We start from the raw sequence: 13,886 nt of genomic DNA, 5'->3' as shown, positions 1-13,886 counted from the left end.
GCTTTACCAAGAATATTTTTTTATGTAATGTGGACGTATACAAACTAATATATCTTTGAAGAGCATATCCTCCTCATTTGCACCAATCATCCCCATGACCTTTTGGAGCCGGTTTAGCTCGTGCTGGTTTGCAGCGCCTTCCATCCGTGAAACCAGGGTTCAAATCCGGGCTGCTCCCTGTTCCCTTCTCTACCTCTGTGCCGGTCCCAAGCCCGGTTGTTTTGAGAAGGTTGCATCAGGAAGGGCATCCGGCGTAAAACATTGCCAAGTTTACCATGCGACTTGTTCGCTGTGGCGACCCCTGATGGGAAAAGCTGAAAGAAGAAGATCCTCATGTCCTTTTAAAAGTTCCACTTCAATCATCCTTCAGTCTATTTAAGTGTTCTCAGTGGTATTTCAATTATTATTATGCCATTTTTAAGGTAAAAATTTAAAAACTGGTGTAATTTGATAATACTGGCTTAGATTTATCTGTGCTTTTCCAGACGCTCAAAGCGCTTACAATGTGTGTATTATTCATTCACTCTTCATTCATACTTGGTGATGACAGAGGCGTGGCTGCCATTCTGCACCTACGGTCCCTCTGAACCATGACCTGTGACCGGGACATTCATGAACATTCACACACCTCTTCTAGACCCTCTACTTGTCTTGCCCAAGGACACATTGACAATGACAGTTGGCTGGGGGGAGCAGGGATCAAATCGCCGACCCTTCGATCATTGGATGACCTGCTCAACCGCCTGAGTCACTGCCACCCCATTTCTAATTTTGTTTCTGCAGAGTGGCAGGAGTTCATCAGAAAATCACTTGAGTTGTGGGTTGGACCAATGACAAATGTGTATGTATGTATATATCCTATATACACTTGTTGTTGTTTCTCTTTCGGCTTTTCCCATCAGGGGTCGCCACAGCAAACGAGTCGCATGGTAAACTTGGCAATGTTTTACGCCGGATGCCCTTCCTGACGCAACCCTCTCAAAATAACCGGGCTTGGGACCGGCACAGAAGCAGAGAAGGGATATATCCTATATACAGTAAGCGAGGGAAATAAGCATTTGAACACCTTGTAATTTTTCAAGTTCTCCCACTTAGAAATCATGGAGGGTTCTGATATTTTCATGTAAATTGCATGTCCATTGTTGGAGACACAAAAAAATCTGGAAATTACACTGCATCACTTCTCAAAAAATAATGTATTTTTATGCTTCTGCTGCAAATAAATATCTGAACACCTGTCCATCAGCTAGAATTCTGACCCACAAAGACCTGTTAGTCCGTCTTTGAATAGTCCACCTCCACTCCACTTGTTATCCTAAATTGGAGGCACCTGTTTGAGGTGATTAGCTGCATAAAGGCACCTGTCGACCCCACACAATAAGACTCTAACTACTAACGTGGCCAAGACCAAAGAGCTATCCAAAGACACCAGAGAAACAATTATAGACCTCCACAAGGCTGAAAAGGGCTTTAGGGCAATTGGCAAGCTGATTGGTGTGAAAGATTCACCGTTGGAGCAATTATTAGAAAATGGAGGAAGCTAAACATGTCATCAACCCTCAGACTGGGGCTCCAAGTACAATCTCACCTCGTGGGGTCTTAGTGATCCTAAGAAAAGAGAGGACACAGCCCACAACTACATGGGAAGAGCTGTTTGACCTCTTCCTCCTCCACTTTCATCAAATCAAACTTTATTTATAGAATAGCGCTTCTCATGCAGTTGCACAGCTCGGAGCGCTTTAACATTAAAAACAGAAAACACACAATATTACAGTAAAAACCCAACCCACCCTTCACCCTTCCCACTCCCCTCCGTTAAAACATATGACCCATGGCCCCCTACATATAAAGAATAATGACTATGTAACTTTAAATAAAATAACTAAATAAATATGCAAACAAGTATGGCTTTGCTCTGCTGTGAGGAAACAGTATTTGGGAATCTCTTCATGCCAGGAGCCAGCCTGGCCATGGGAGCATCGCCACAGTGCCCACCCAGACGGGGACAACACTCGGGTCCACTTCACAGACGTGAAGCTGCAAAGTTAGACTCCAGCTGCCCCAGCAAGGGCAACAACTGCAGCAACAACCACCGACCAAGCCGGCAAGCCCTGGAAGAAAATATCCCCACAAGAAACACTGGGGCTAAAATCATGATAAGATACTAAAATTAAAGATACTTACATAAAAGTGTCGACCTGTAAGGTAAGAGTAAAACCACTTAAGAACATTTCCAGAGAGGCCCACTAGACTCCTAAGTCTGTCTAATAAAATCTGGTGATCTACTGTATCAAAAGTGGCACTCAGATCTAGCAGTACCAGAACAGAAAGTTCTGTGAGTCGTAGTTTATTCTAAGATCATTAACGATCTTTAAAAGAGCCGTCTCTGTACTATGGTTTGTCCTAAAACCAGACTGATATTTTTCTAAAATTTTTTGGGTGATTAAAAAGTCATGCAGTTGAGTAGCGACACTTTTTTTTTAATAATTTTACTTAAAAATGGTAATTTGGATACGGGTCTGTAGTTATCCAGATTTTTTGGATCTAACTGACTCTTCTTCAGAAGGGGCCTCACCAACCAGGGGAAGACCCCCATCTGAAGAGAGCAGTTAACTATGTTTAAAAGATCGGACTCAAAGAATCCATAAAATGTTTTAAAAAGTGAAGTGGGAATGTGATCCTAAACGCAGGTTGTAATGTTTACTTGAGATACAACTCGATCAAGCATCTCTGCATCAACAAGGACAAATCATCTTCCTCTTCATCTTCCATATCATTTCTCAACAATACAACTAGCAATCCAAATTCTTTTTTTTTTTTTTTGCTAAGGTAAATAAAAGATTAAGAATAATGCATTTAATAAAAAGGGAAATCTGAATAATCCCGATAAAAATAAAAATAAATGAACAACCTATTTAAACAATACATACGTTAAAATACAGTCAAGATAAAAAAAAAAACATGGAGGAAGAATCTGTTAACCGTATGGGATTGTACTGGTTTTGTCCAATTACTAGAGACTCACAACTGAAACTGGAAAGTTAACATTTTTTAAAAGACAGAATTTGCCAGCATGTGAGTGGTTTTTCTTAAATCGTGATTTTTTAAAACTATAAGTATACATGTATATTTTGTAATGAAAGCGTTTTGTTAGTAGGCGTGGCCATTTTTCCTACGCCATGTTCACCTCAGCCGTCTATTGGCTGAATCAGGTTAATGGGGGTCCCCTACCCGAGATTACAGGGGTAAAATAATAAATCGTACCTATCTCTTTAAGTGGCGAATCTCTGGTGCAGCAGAGATCTGTTACTTGTAGTTAGAGGAGGTTCGAAAGTATAATTTTTCACATTCGGCATTCCTATATTTGGGAACAGTTTACAGTCGGGTACTTGTCGTAATTTATTCCACACGATTCTGTCTACTTTGATAGGTCCTTCAGAAGGTAAGTTAGTTAGCCATTCTCCAAGATTTCGGTTAAGCGAAGCAAACGTATCAGCTAGCATTGCGTTAGCAATATTGCCTTCCACACAACAACTGTTCGATTGTATTGTTGATATTTACAATTTTCAGTGAAACGGTTTTTTTTAATATAAGCAACCGTACTCCTAACTATACACGGGGACATTTTGTGATTCAAAGAGATTTGGAACACGCTTTCCTTTGTTGTCTTAAGCTAGCACCGACCGAGCATTCAGTTGTGGTGTTCAACGTTAAGTACGAATTTGGATGTTGATGTATTGACATAGCAAGAAAGTATTATTTCAAACATTTTTTTGTATTGATTTTTTTGTGTTGTAACCAAAAATACGATTTTAAAATGAGGAAGTTATTTTTACGTGTTTAGGCTAAGTTTCTGTAATGGCTAGTATCGCCAGGTGTTGCCGTCATCATGTTGGCATTTTCTATTTAACAGCTTGTGGTCAGCATTTTGGAGGTTTCCTGAACTAGTTTGTTGCAGTTGGTTTCAATAGTAATATAAAGTTAAAAATAAAATAAAAAATAACTTAGTCTATAACTGACTGTGAAGAAAATGCGACGACGCCACACGTTAGCTGAAGCTAGCTAGCTAAGCAGCAATGACGTTCTTAGGGGTTAGCTGGCGTTAGCCATTTGGTGGCAGCGCAAAGGCCGGCATATTGTGAATAAAAATGTTATTTCACCTTGTAGTTAATGTTACGTTTGCTGACAGCGCGTGCACATTATGTCTCTACAAGCTCGGTAGAATTGGCATTCAGTAGAGCGTTTATACGTGTCTGTCACATTATGTTCTGAACATGCGTAGAAGAATGTTAGGTGATGAAGAGTTCTTAGGATGTGTAAGGCCTCCCCATAAGGCCTCTAGTCAGGAAGGTTTGCTTAGTTGTGTAACACATTCTTGAAATGTGGTGACAAATAAATGTAGAATTCTTTTTTTTTTTAAATTTTTTAATCTTCCTTTTTACACACCAGTTTGAGCATTTACACTAGATGTTTCCCGTTTTTTATTATGTACAGTCGGTTTGCCCCCCTTTGTCTTATTGATGTCGCAGAATGTTAACCGTTATGAACACCTTTGATCCGGATAAATGTTGTGATGTTCACGGTTTTCTCTCTTTTCATTACTTATTCATTTGACATGCTCTGAGAGAAAAATGTAAGGTTTTAAGTAATCGGCCAATTAGAGGAATCAAATGAATAGTTGGCCCTAGTCTGAAATTCTTATAGAATTTAAACCTGAATTTGAACGCTAACCAAATGACTCTAGGTGAGTTACTCATTACAAACAGCCTGGTTTGGGTTTAAAGGTTTCAGTACCTGCTTAAGGTCTTTATGATCATGGTAAAAATCTTCTTCAATTTTGCGTTTGTTTTTTTGTTGAAATTTTTATAAATGTTGTCCAACGTTTTAGATTATCTAAAGTAATCAAGGATTGGACTGGGTTAAAAACCCTAAATAGAAACAAGAAAATTTGTACTTTTATTTGAGGAAGATTAAATATGTCTTGAGATTTTGACATGCCTGTTTTCGAACAGTTGTCCTAAAGGTTACCGAATTATATTATCCAGCATTCAGCGATGACCTCTTATATTGTGGAGTTTAAAGTAGAAATAAGTCAGTTGAAATTCTATTTTATATCTCACTTTGTCCTTTACATGGTATTTTCTTGTTTTATATAAATTACTTATATTATATAAAACATCAGTCACCCGAGTCTGCAGTATGAAAACCTTTGTCATATCTGTGTCTTCATGCATAATTAGAATTTCTGATGGATCCTGTTTTTTTTTTTTTGTTTCAGCACTTAATATTGTTTACCAAAGAAATGGTGATGGAGAAGCCAAGTCCCCTGCTTGTAGGGCGGGAGTTTGTGAGGCAGTACTATACACTTCTAAACAAGGCACCGGATTTTCTGCACAGGTAACTTCAGAAATATAATTGAGGTATTTTATGTACAATAAATCTGCAGGTTCTTATTCAACGTCTTAATCATGTGTTTAGGTTCTACGGGAGAAACTCTTCCTATGTTCATGGAGGACTTGATCCAAGTGGAAAGCTGGCAGAAGCAGTGTACGGTCAGGCTGTAAGTGTGATCATCAGAAGGATTTTGTTGTTTGCTTAGACTTCAACTACTTTCTGTTCTTTGTTATTGCTTTTCTTATATTTACTGAGATCTAGTTCTCTATGGGGGAAATGCATATATATATCTATATATATATATATAGATATATATAAATACACACACACACACACACACACACACACACACACACACACACACACACACACACACATAAATACAAGGTTTAAAAAAAATCTTTGGACTTTAAAATTATACAGCTTATTTAAAAATGTTCATCAATATTTAAATATAAATTCAAGAGTGCAACTTATGAAGGATGAGTGTTTTACATAAATTGTTTTCGTATTATATATTTATAAATTTATTTATTTTTTAATTTTCCTAGGAAATCCACAAAAAAGTCATGTCCCTGCAGTTCAGTGAATGCCACACAAAGATCCGGCATGTGGACGCTCATGCTACACTGAGTGATGGCGTGGTCGTGCAGGTCCTTGGGGAATTGTCAAATAACGGCCAACCTATGAGGAAATTTATGCAGACATTTGTGCTCGCTCCAGAGGTAAGTGCTGCATCCTTTTTTTTTTTTCAAAAAGTAGAGTTGGTTGTGTTTGATAACTCTTGAGGTTTAAACTTCCAGCTTTTAAAAAAAGTTTAAAAAATTTTTATGTTTTAAAATGTGAAAGGAACAATTTTTAAATTGCAATGGCATCACTCTCATAAATGGAGGGGAGAGGACGATGAGGCTGAAGATGTTATGTTGAATGTTTGTGATTATGCCCCCATAGTAGCCAAAGAATTTTGGGAGGGAGAAAGAGGAAGAGATTCTGGGTATCAGGGGAGAGAGTGGTGATTGTGACAGTTTAATAGATATGTGGGTTAGAGGAAACAGAGGTGACGAGCATGGGGGAAGCTTGGTGTAGAGGATAAAAAGTGGTGGACCTTCTTTAAAAAATGGAAATGGAGGTGGTGAACACATTTTTTCCAGAAAAGAGAGGAGCATATGGTGACAAAAGAATGGAGGGAGGAGCACATTAGTTTGTCACATCTTGTGCAGACTTCGTAATCTCAAAGAGATCTGTGACTGCAAAGTGAGCATAGGATGGTGGTGTATGACTGGGAAAGAGGTCAACGTCAGAGCAGAGGACCAAGTGGTGGAAGTTGAAAATGAACAGCTAAAGTAATCGGAGAGGCTGTGAAGAAGGTACCTGGTGTGTCATCAGGAATGAGGAAGGCAGATAAGACTTGGTGACGGAATGAAGAAGTTCAGGAATGTCTGAAGAGGAAAAAAGTATGTAAAAGAGGGGCACAGAGAAGACGAGAACAGAAAGCCCTACAGAGAAATGGAGGTGGAGGAGGAACTAAAGCTGGATGTCAGGTTGGACACAAAGGAGGGGGAATGGATTACAGGTTAAGCAAAGCAGAGATGGAAGGATGTGCTGCAGGTTATGGTGATGGAAAGATGGAGGGAGAAGTTTAATGAGCGGATGGAGAAACATGTTAGAGAGTGCAGAGGGGATGAGTCAAAGTAGAAAAGATCAGTAAGGATGAAGAAAGTAAAAAAAAAGTGAGGATTAAGAGAGGAAGGCAACACACCTGTGGAGGCAGTAGAGTTTCTGACTGGAGAAGATGTCTGAGTGTTCTGGTGCCCATTTTTGCAAGAAGAGACGCATGCAGAGATGTGGGAACTTCAGATGAATAAAGTTGATGAGTCACAATGAAATTATTGAATTTACATTTATTATTGAACTGAGATCAGAATTTGTGAACAACATTATTGTTTCATGAGAAGGAACCACAGATGCAATATTTGGTTTGAGGATGTTTCTGGAGAAGAACAGAGGTCAGTTTTTATAGAGCATAAGAAAGAGGGGAAGAGGTGTGTGCAAACAAGTTGGAAATGTGAATGTGTCAAGATTGTCAGCAAGAATGAAAGGAAAGTTGTAGAAGATTGTGGGGAGAGCAGCCATGTTGTTGGTTTAGAGACTGGGTCTGAGAAAGAGGCAGAGAGGAAGATGTTGGGGTTCTCTTTCGGAGTGATGAGGATGGACCGTTAAGAAAAGCTGCCTAACAATACTTGAATACCTGAATGAAAAGAGGGTTTTTGTTTTGTTTTTCAGGGGTCTGTCGCAAACAAGTTCTACGTCCACAACGACATCTTCCGCTATGAGGACGAGGTCTTTGGAGACTCTGAGGCTGAGCTTGATGAAGGTTAACACACTTTCCCTGCTGCCTCATTTTCCCGCTTGTTTTAGGGTCCTCACTTCTTGAAATTAATCTTTTTTGATTACATGATGTATTTTTTTTTTTAACAATCTAGAATCAGAGGAGGAAGTTGAGGAGGAGCCAGAGGAGAGGCCACCGTCTCCTGAGCCACTTCAGGAAAGTCCCAACAGCTCGACCTACTATGAGTCTCACCCTGTCAGGTAAATGTTCATCATAGCTCAAAGTCATCTGCCATTGATTTATGAAATTTTGGTATGACGCATTTAAAAATTAATTATTCCCAAATAAATTGCACACGAGATAAATATGGTGTCATTTGACATAAATCAACATAAAAGGTGCAACGGATCACAAAACTTACGGTTCGGAGGTTGTCACTGTTTTGGAGTCATGGTTTGGATCATTGTTCGGATCAGTAAAATGGAGGGGAAAAAACAGTTTGGTTCACGTGTGCCAAACCGTGGCTAGTGATCCGTACGGATAATGGATCATCCGTGTTCTGTTTCACCCCTAAGTAAATAAGTTTTTGTCCCCTTTATAAGCGGCAGAAGGTTTTTTATTTTTTTATTTTCTTTCTTTGTAAAAAAATTATCCCTTAAACAGACTCCCTGCTTTCAACGCAGGAGTTTAAAAACCCTAATTTAATAGAATCATTGGGGAGCTTTTTCAAGATGCACTGCTGGGTGTCTATATAAGTGAGGAAATAGCACATGTAATGCACATTTGCTGTTTACTTTTGTCACTGTGTATTTCTAAGATGAATTTTTTTAAAGCATAAGGGTGGTTCTTGTGGTTTTTAAAGGGACTTGAGCCACATTAAATATGTCCTTAAAGTAGATCAGAGGTATTTTAGTAATTTTCTGAAGCATTGTTGCTTTATGGGCAACTAGTAATCAAACTGCTGCTACTGTCATTTTTTAGGAAAAGACTAACCTGTTCTGAAACAGAAGAATTGATGTTTTTGGGCATGAATGTCTTATCTGGACATCATTATTTTATGTTTTTGATAGAAATAACATTTTTTAGGAGCAGTATTGATGTTTCATTTAAAATTTGATCTAAAACTTTAGGTTGTTTACTTGTTATATGATTTGTATCAATAGTCATTTAGTAAAGAAGTGTCCTCACTATTGAGTTCTTCAGTTTTGTGTTTTCAACGGCCTTATATCAAAGCTGCATATGTAGCGTATACTCAGGGCATGTAAAGGTGCTTCTGTTTGGGTTCTGTAGTAATGGAGTAGAGGAGCCGATGGATGAGCCTTCTCCAGAACCAGAACCAGAGTCTGAACCCGAGCCAAAGGCAGAGGAGATGAAACCTGAGGTAGATGAGAAGCTGCTGGAGGAAATGGAGGAGAAGGCCCCTTCCCCAGCCCCTGTGGAGTCTCCACAAAACACCCAAGAGCCTCCCAAGGTGAGTTGTGTCTTTAAACCTTTTCATATGTCACTCAATCAGAAATACAGCTGACTCTGTGTGACACTTTAGTACAACGTTGGTACAAATGAGATTAAATCACTTCTTTTAAAGTTAAAAAGGAGGTCCACCAAAAACCTAGTTTTTGACTGTTAAGCTGTTTTTTCATTTTTTATAATTTAGTCTGTGGGACATATTTGAAAAAGAAGTCACTTGATTGTTTTAATGTCACATTCAAATGTGTCAGCAACATTTTGAATATCCAAATCTCGTTGAGCGTTGTCATCATCATCATCATCATCAGTGTAGCTGTAATAATGCAATACTGCATTCCTCACAGCCTTTCTCCTGGGCTTTGGTGACGAGTAAAAACCTGCCTCCTACGGGCACAGTCACTTCCTCTGGAATATCACCCCATGTTGTTAAAGCTCCAAGCTCACAGGTAATTCCTTAGTCATACCGTTACAGCTGTACTATTGGGTTCTGATTTGTGATGAAGAGGAAGTATTTATTGATGCTTTGAGAACAGAGATTGTTTCAATGTGGCTCTCTTTATTTGTAAAGTTTTCCTTTAGTGTAGGATAAGCTGCTTAATCCAGTGAATTTTTAAAGAGAAACTGATCCACACTAAAGCTTATAGTTTGTATTTGAGTGTGTTTGATTTTTGGCACAAAGAAAAATAAGCAAAATGGTGTGCAAAAAGTGCATTCATAACATAAAAACATGAGTTTACTGGCAAAAACATGAGTCCTAAACAACTTTTGTTAAAACCTCAACATAAAATGTTATTTATTAATTTTTAAAATTGGTTTCCAATATGTGTAACTTTTTATTTCTGGTATTTTACAGCAGAGAGTTGAAGCCAAGTCTGAGACCCAAGCGGCACCTCTGCGCCCCAGAGACCAGCGCACGCGGGACAGACCTACCTTCACCCAGCGCGGTCCCAGACCTGGTAACTTCATCCTCCCCCAAATAAAGAGCTGCTTCTGTCCTGGGATTGTTCTCACTCTCTGCATGTTGGTGTCACTGTTAGATGGTGTTGCATCTTTGGAGTCACAAACGGGGAAAGCACACTTGAGTTTTGTTAAAGGTATATTTCACACTTTAGGTCACATCTTCAGATTTTAAGTTAATACTCAGTTGTTGAAGTTGCACTGCTGAACATGAGTGGGATTGTTTTTCTGCAGGTGGCAGAGGAGAATCGGACTCTGGTGACATGGACAGCCGGCGTATCGTTCGATACCCCGACAGCCACCAGCTTTTTGTGGGCAATCTTCCTCATGACATCGATGAAAACGAGCTCAAAGAGTTCTTCAAGAGTACGTTTCTTCTCCTTTGGGTTCCTGTCTCACACGGCCAGATTCCATTGGCGTGTTTTGATCCATCTTTTCCTTTTCCTTGTTGCAGCTTATGGAAATGTGGTAGAGCTGCGGATCAACACAAAGGGAGTTGGCGGAAAGTTGCCAAACTTTGGATTTGTGGTGTTTGACGACTCGGAACCTGTGCAAAAAATTCTGGGGGCCAAGGTAGAAGGGGCATGTATCAACATTTCATTCTCCAATTTCATTTATTTTGCTGTTGGTTCTGTGATGCATCTCTTTTATATTCTTCTTTTCCCCCCATTTTCTTCTTAAGACCGCCCATCATCCTGCATTTTTCTCATTGGTTACCTGATGTGGAAACTTGCTCTTCCGACTTTTTGTCACCTATTTATTTGTGAAAGTGACGGGTAAATATTTCAGCGTTTTAACATCGGCGTTCTCCCCGCAGCCCATCATGTTTCGAGGTGAGGTGCGTCTGAACGTCGAGGAGAAGAAGACGAGGGCGGTGCGTGAGCGGGAGACCCGGGGCGGCGACGACAGACGAGACATGAGGCGCAACGATCGGGGTCCGGGGGGTTCGCGTGGCATCGCTGGAGGAAGCGGGATGATGCGCGATCGAGACGGACGGGGACCCCCACCTCGAGGCGGTATGGCGCCCAAGCCCGGCATGGGGCCCGGCAGAAGCTCCAGCGGCCAAGGAGAGAGCCGCTTCACGCCACAGCGCCGCTGAGAAGAGCGTTGCTTCACGAGTGGATATATTACTGTTCTTCATCTTCAACTGTTCTCGTCAACGAAAAAAATCTTCACATATTGAAATATATATTTGTTTTTGTTCTTTCTTTTTTTCTATTTGCTTTGGAATGTGACACGGTCTGTCAGCTATTTGTGAAATAGACAAACCAAAATAAGCAAACAAAAAAATGTCGCTTATTTGTTGTGAGCTGAGCATCCTTTTATGGTATCTCAAGAATTCATTAACTTTAATTTTGAAAGCCTGAGGAACCCAACCAAGGAATAATCTGCCACATTAGGAGGGACGGATGAGACAATGCAGCAAATCATTCTCAAAAGAGATTCTATGCCTTGAATTTAATGAGGCGTTGCTTCCAAAAGCAAATTGCACATTTTCTATCCCAAGTTTCAGAGAAGCACCAGATAAAAATGCTTGCAGTTCCGGTGGAATAACTTGCCTTTTACATTTCCCTTTTGAGAGACCACTGCTTCAAAAATTGCATAATGCACTCAATATGCACTAATGGGTACTTTTGTTGTCACGATAAATTGATGCTCGGAGCGCAGCTGGAGAGATGGGTTGGTCCTCAGAGCTGTGCAGGACACGCCTGACAGCTGTGACCAACGTACTTCTCACACTTGACCCAAAAACCATTCCTCAGTTACTGTCGGACGGACAAGATGACAAGAAAGTCTTCATCTCTAAATAGAAGGTTGGACTGTGGTGAAATGAGTGAAGACAGGATGAACCGTAGGCGGTTATGATGGCGTCTCAGTATCTTTCCTTTTTAATTCAGTTTATTTTAAGTTTCAGCCAGCTTGACTGCAAACGGGGATGATCGATAACTTCCCACCGTCTTCTCTCCCTTCCTGTCTTGAGCGAGGAGTAACCGAATAAATGTACAGCAAAACTCAGATTACTGTATGTTATCTTTTTTTCCAGTTTTGCTTTCCTGTTTACTTTCATTTCTGACTTGATAAAAGCATGATGGTGCCTTCTGTTTCACTTTTTCCAGTATTACTGAAGCGTGAAGCAGTCTGGGGCTCACCGCCTCCTTCGTACACAGAGCTGCTTATATGGAACTATATTCTGCTGGGAACAGATTTTAAAAAAAAAAGAACTCTCCCAGCATCATAAGATTTTTTTCTTTTGTTCATTTTTCAGGTGCAAAGTTCATATTTCCATACTGTTTTACTACCCAAGATGATCTGCTGTGAGTTTTGTACATTTCTTGTAATTGTATGTTTGATGTTTTGTAGAAACAGTGCGTGCCTCAAGTTCTGTTAATTCATTCAAAGTTGCAATTGAAAAACCTTCGTACACCCCCATAAGAGGAAAAAAAAGGCACATTTTGAAAGGATGATATTCTTGCTCCTTGGTTTAGCAGATGTTGGCTCAGTGTGGCTGCCATTTCATTAAACTGGGGTGGACTGGAACCTTGTTTTTTTTGTTTGTTTTGGTCCACACAGTTGTATTTTATGTTGATCATTTAGAATCTGCTCGTTCATTCAGTTCTTTTTCCATTCTAGGAGGGATTTGGGTTGGGAAAGGAAGGTTCTGTTGGTTCCATCTGGGAAAAAAACAAAGGATGTTTCTTTTTGTTGACTTGCACTGAAAATGGGAAGTACAACAGCGATGTAGCATTTTTCTCGACCAAACTCCCGCAGTCTTCCTCGTGTTGGTGGTGTTGCACTAAATCCAAAGTTCTTTTTTTTTTTTTTTGGACAATCTGTGTGAATAAAACATTTTTCGATCGAACATGGAAATTTTAGCGCTCAGTTTGACTGTTTTACACCCCGTTCGCTGGAAGAGATGAGCAGATGTGGGATCAAATGAGCTTACCTGTAAGCCCCGTTTATTTTTCAAAATGTGCTAGCTTGACATGGAAGTCTGTCGGAGAGTGCTGAAGAAGAGCCAACTGGCATTAGAAGAATTTGCCCTTTCCTAAACTGTAAAGATTCCTCAAAAAAGGATTGAAGAAAGTTGTAAATTATTCATTTTAAAAATGTGGATTTAAATCATTCCAGCCTTTTTCTGAATGGAAATAAAAGCTTTTTTTTTTTTGAAGAAGGTGTAGTAAAACAGCTGATTTCATTTTTCTGTGTTTTACTCTTTCAAATTGTTGCTGGTACAAAACTGTTGCAGGTGGAGAATTCTCCCTTTTGTTTTTTCTCAATTTATATTATATTTTTGGTTTTACATTCTGAATGTGTTGGACTTAACATACAATAAACTACTGATAACAGCACAGCTCAGCTGATGAGTCGTGTTTGCTGGGAATTTTCTAAGCGGAGCCTTAAAAAAAAAAGCAAAAATGTTTTGGAGGAAAAGACCCCTACCAGACAATCTTTTTTTTTTAACAAATAATTGCTTCTTATTTTACAAAGTGAATGTAAATTTTGAAGAAAAAAGTTGCTATTTTAAGGGTTTCTCATCTTCAGTGAGAAATTGAGCTCTTCTTTCACAGGCCAACCATTTCTTCATGAAACACTGATGTATTTTGGTAAAAACATGCTTCCCCCCCTGCCATGCCTTTTACATTATCATTATTATGAAAAGAGCGATAGCTTAAACTTTTCTTTCTCTTTTTTGGACTTTGTTCTTCTCTGAGGTATTGTCTTCGGATTGATTTTTACA

The 13,886-nt window shown here is 39.5% G+C and overlaps 1 protein-coding gene across 11 annotated transcripts; it reads left to right on the top strand.

Annotated features, from left to right (window-relative positions):
- The first annotated feature begins 3,122 nt into the window (after window positions 1-3,122).
- On the top strand, window positions 3,123-13,497 carry LOC144990984 (ras GTPase-activating protein-binding protein 2-like). 11 transcript variants are annotated; one of them, XM_078944550.1, is made up of 13 exons: window positions 3,123-3,442; window positions 5,279-5,397; window positions 5,479-5,560; window positions 5,946-6,119; window positions 7,678-7,768; window positions 7,878-7,983; window positions 9,014-9,194; window positions 9,535-9,636; window positions 10,047-10,146; window positions 10,228-10,284; window positions 10,382-10,513; window positions 10,602-10,720; window positions 10,965-13,497. In XM_078944550.1, the coding sequence occupies exons 2-13, from the start codon at window positions 5,303-5,305 to the stop codon at window positions 11,244-11,246; spliced, it is 1,521 nt and encodes a 506-aa protein (XP_078800676.1). In that variant the 5' UTR covers window positions 3,123-3,442; window positions 5,279-5,302; the 3' UTR covers window positions 11,247-13,497. The 11 variants fall into 11 exon arrangements, with proteins under 11 accessions (XP_078800676.1, XP_078800669.1, XP_078800674.1 ...); XM_078944543.1 differs by having other exon boundaries at window positions 10,602-10,729; XM_078944548.1 differs by having other exon boundaries at window positions 10,044-10,146.
- Window positions 13,498-13,886: the final 389 nt, after the last annotated feature.

The sequence above is a fragment of the Oryzias latipes genome, chromosome 1, assembly GCF_053564925.1.
Source record: "Oryzias latipes strain Hd-rR chromosome 1, Olatipes_Hd-rR_3.1".
Lineage (NCBI taxonomy): Eukaryota > Metazoa > Chordata > Actinopteri > Beloniformes > Adrianichthyidae > Oryzias > Oryzias latipes.
The sequence above is the reverse complement of the archived record's forward strand: the minus strand, read 5'-3'. Positions and strand labels throughout refer to the sequence as shown.

What these genes read in the sequence shown, in the direction of transcription:
- LOC144990984 (XM_078944539.1), top strand. Translation starts at nt 5,303, where the DNA reads ATGGTGATGGAGAAGCCAAGTCCCCTGCTTGTAGGGCGGGAGTTTGTG. An exon ending in CCAGCGCGGTCCCAGACCTG is followed by an intron (nt 10,147 to 10,227) that starts GTAACTTCATCC and finishes TGTCACTGTTAG; the next exon opens with ATGGTGTTGCATCTTTGGAG. An exon ending in GCTCAAAGAGTTCTTCAAGA is followed by an intron (nt 10,514 to 10,601) that starts GTACGTTTCTTC and finishes TCCTTGTTGCAG; the next exon opens with CTTATGGAAATGTGGTAGAG.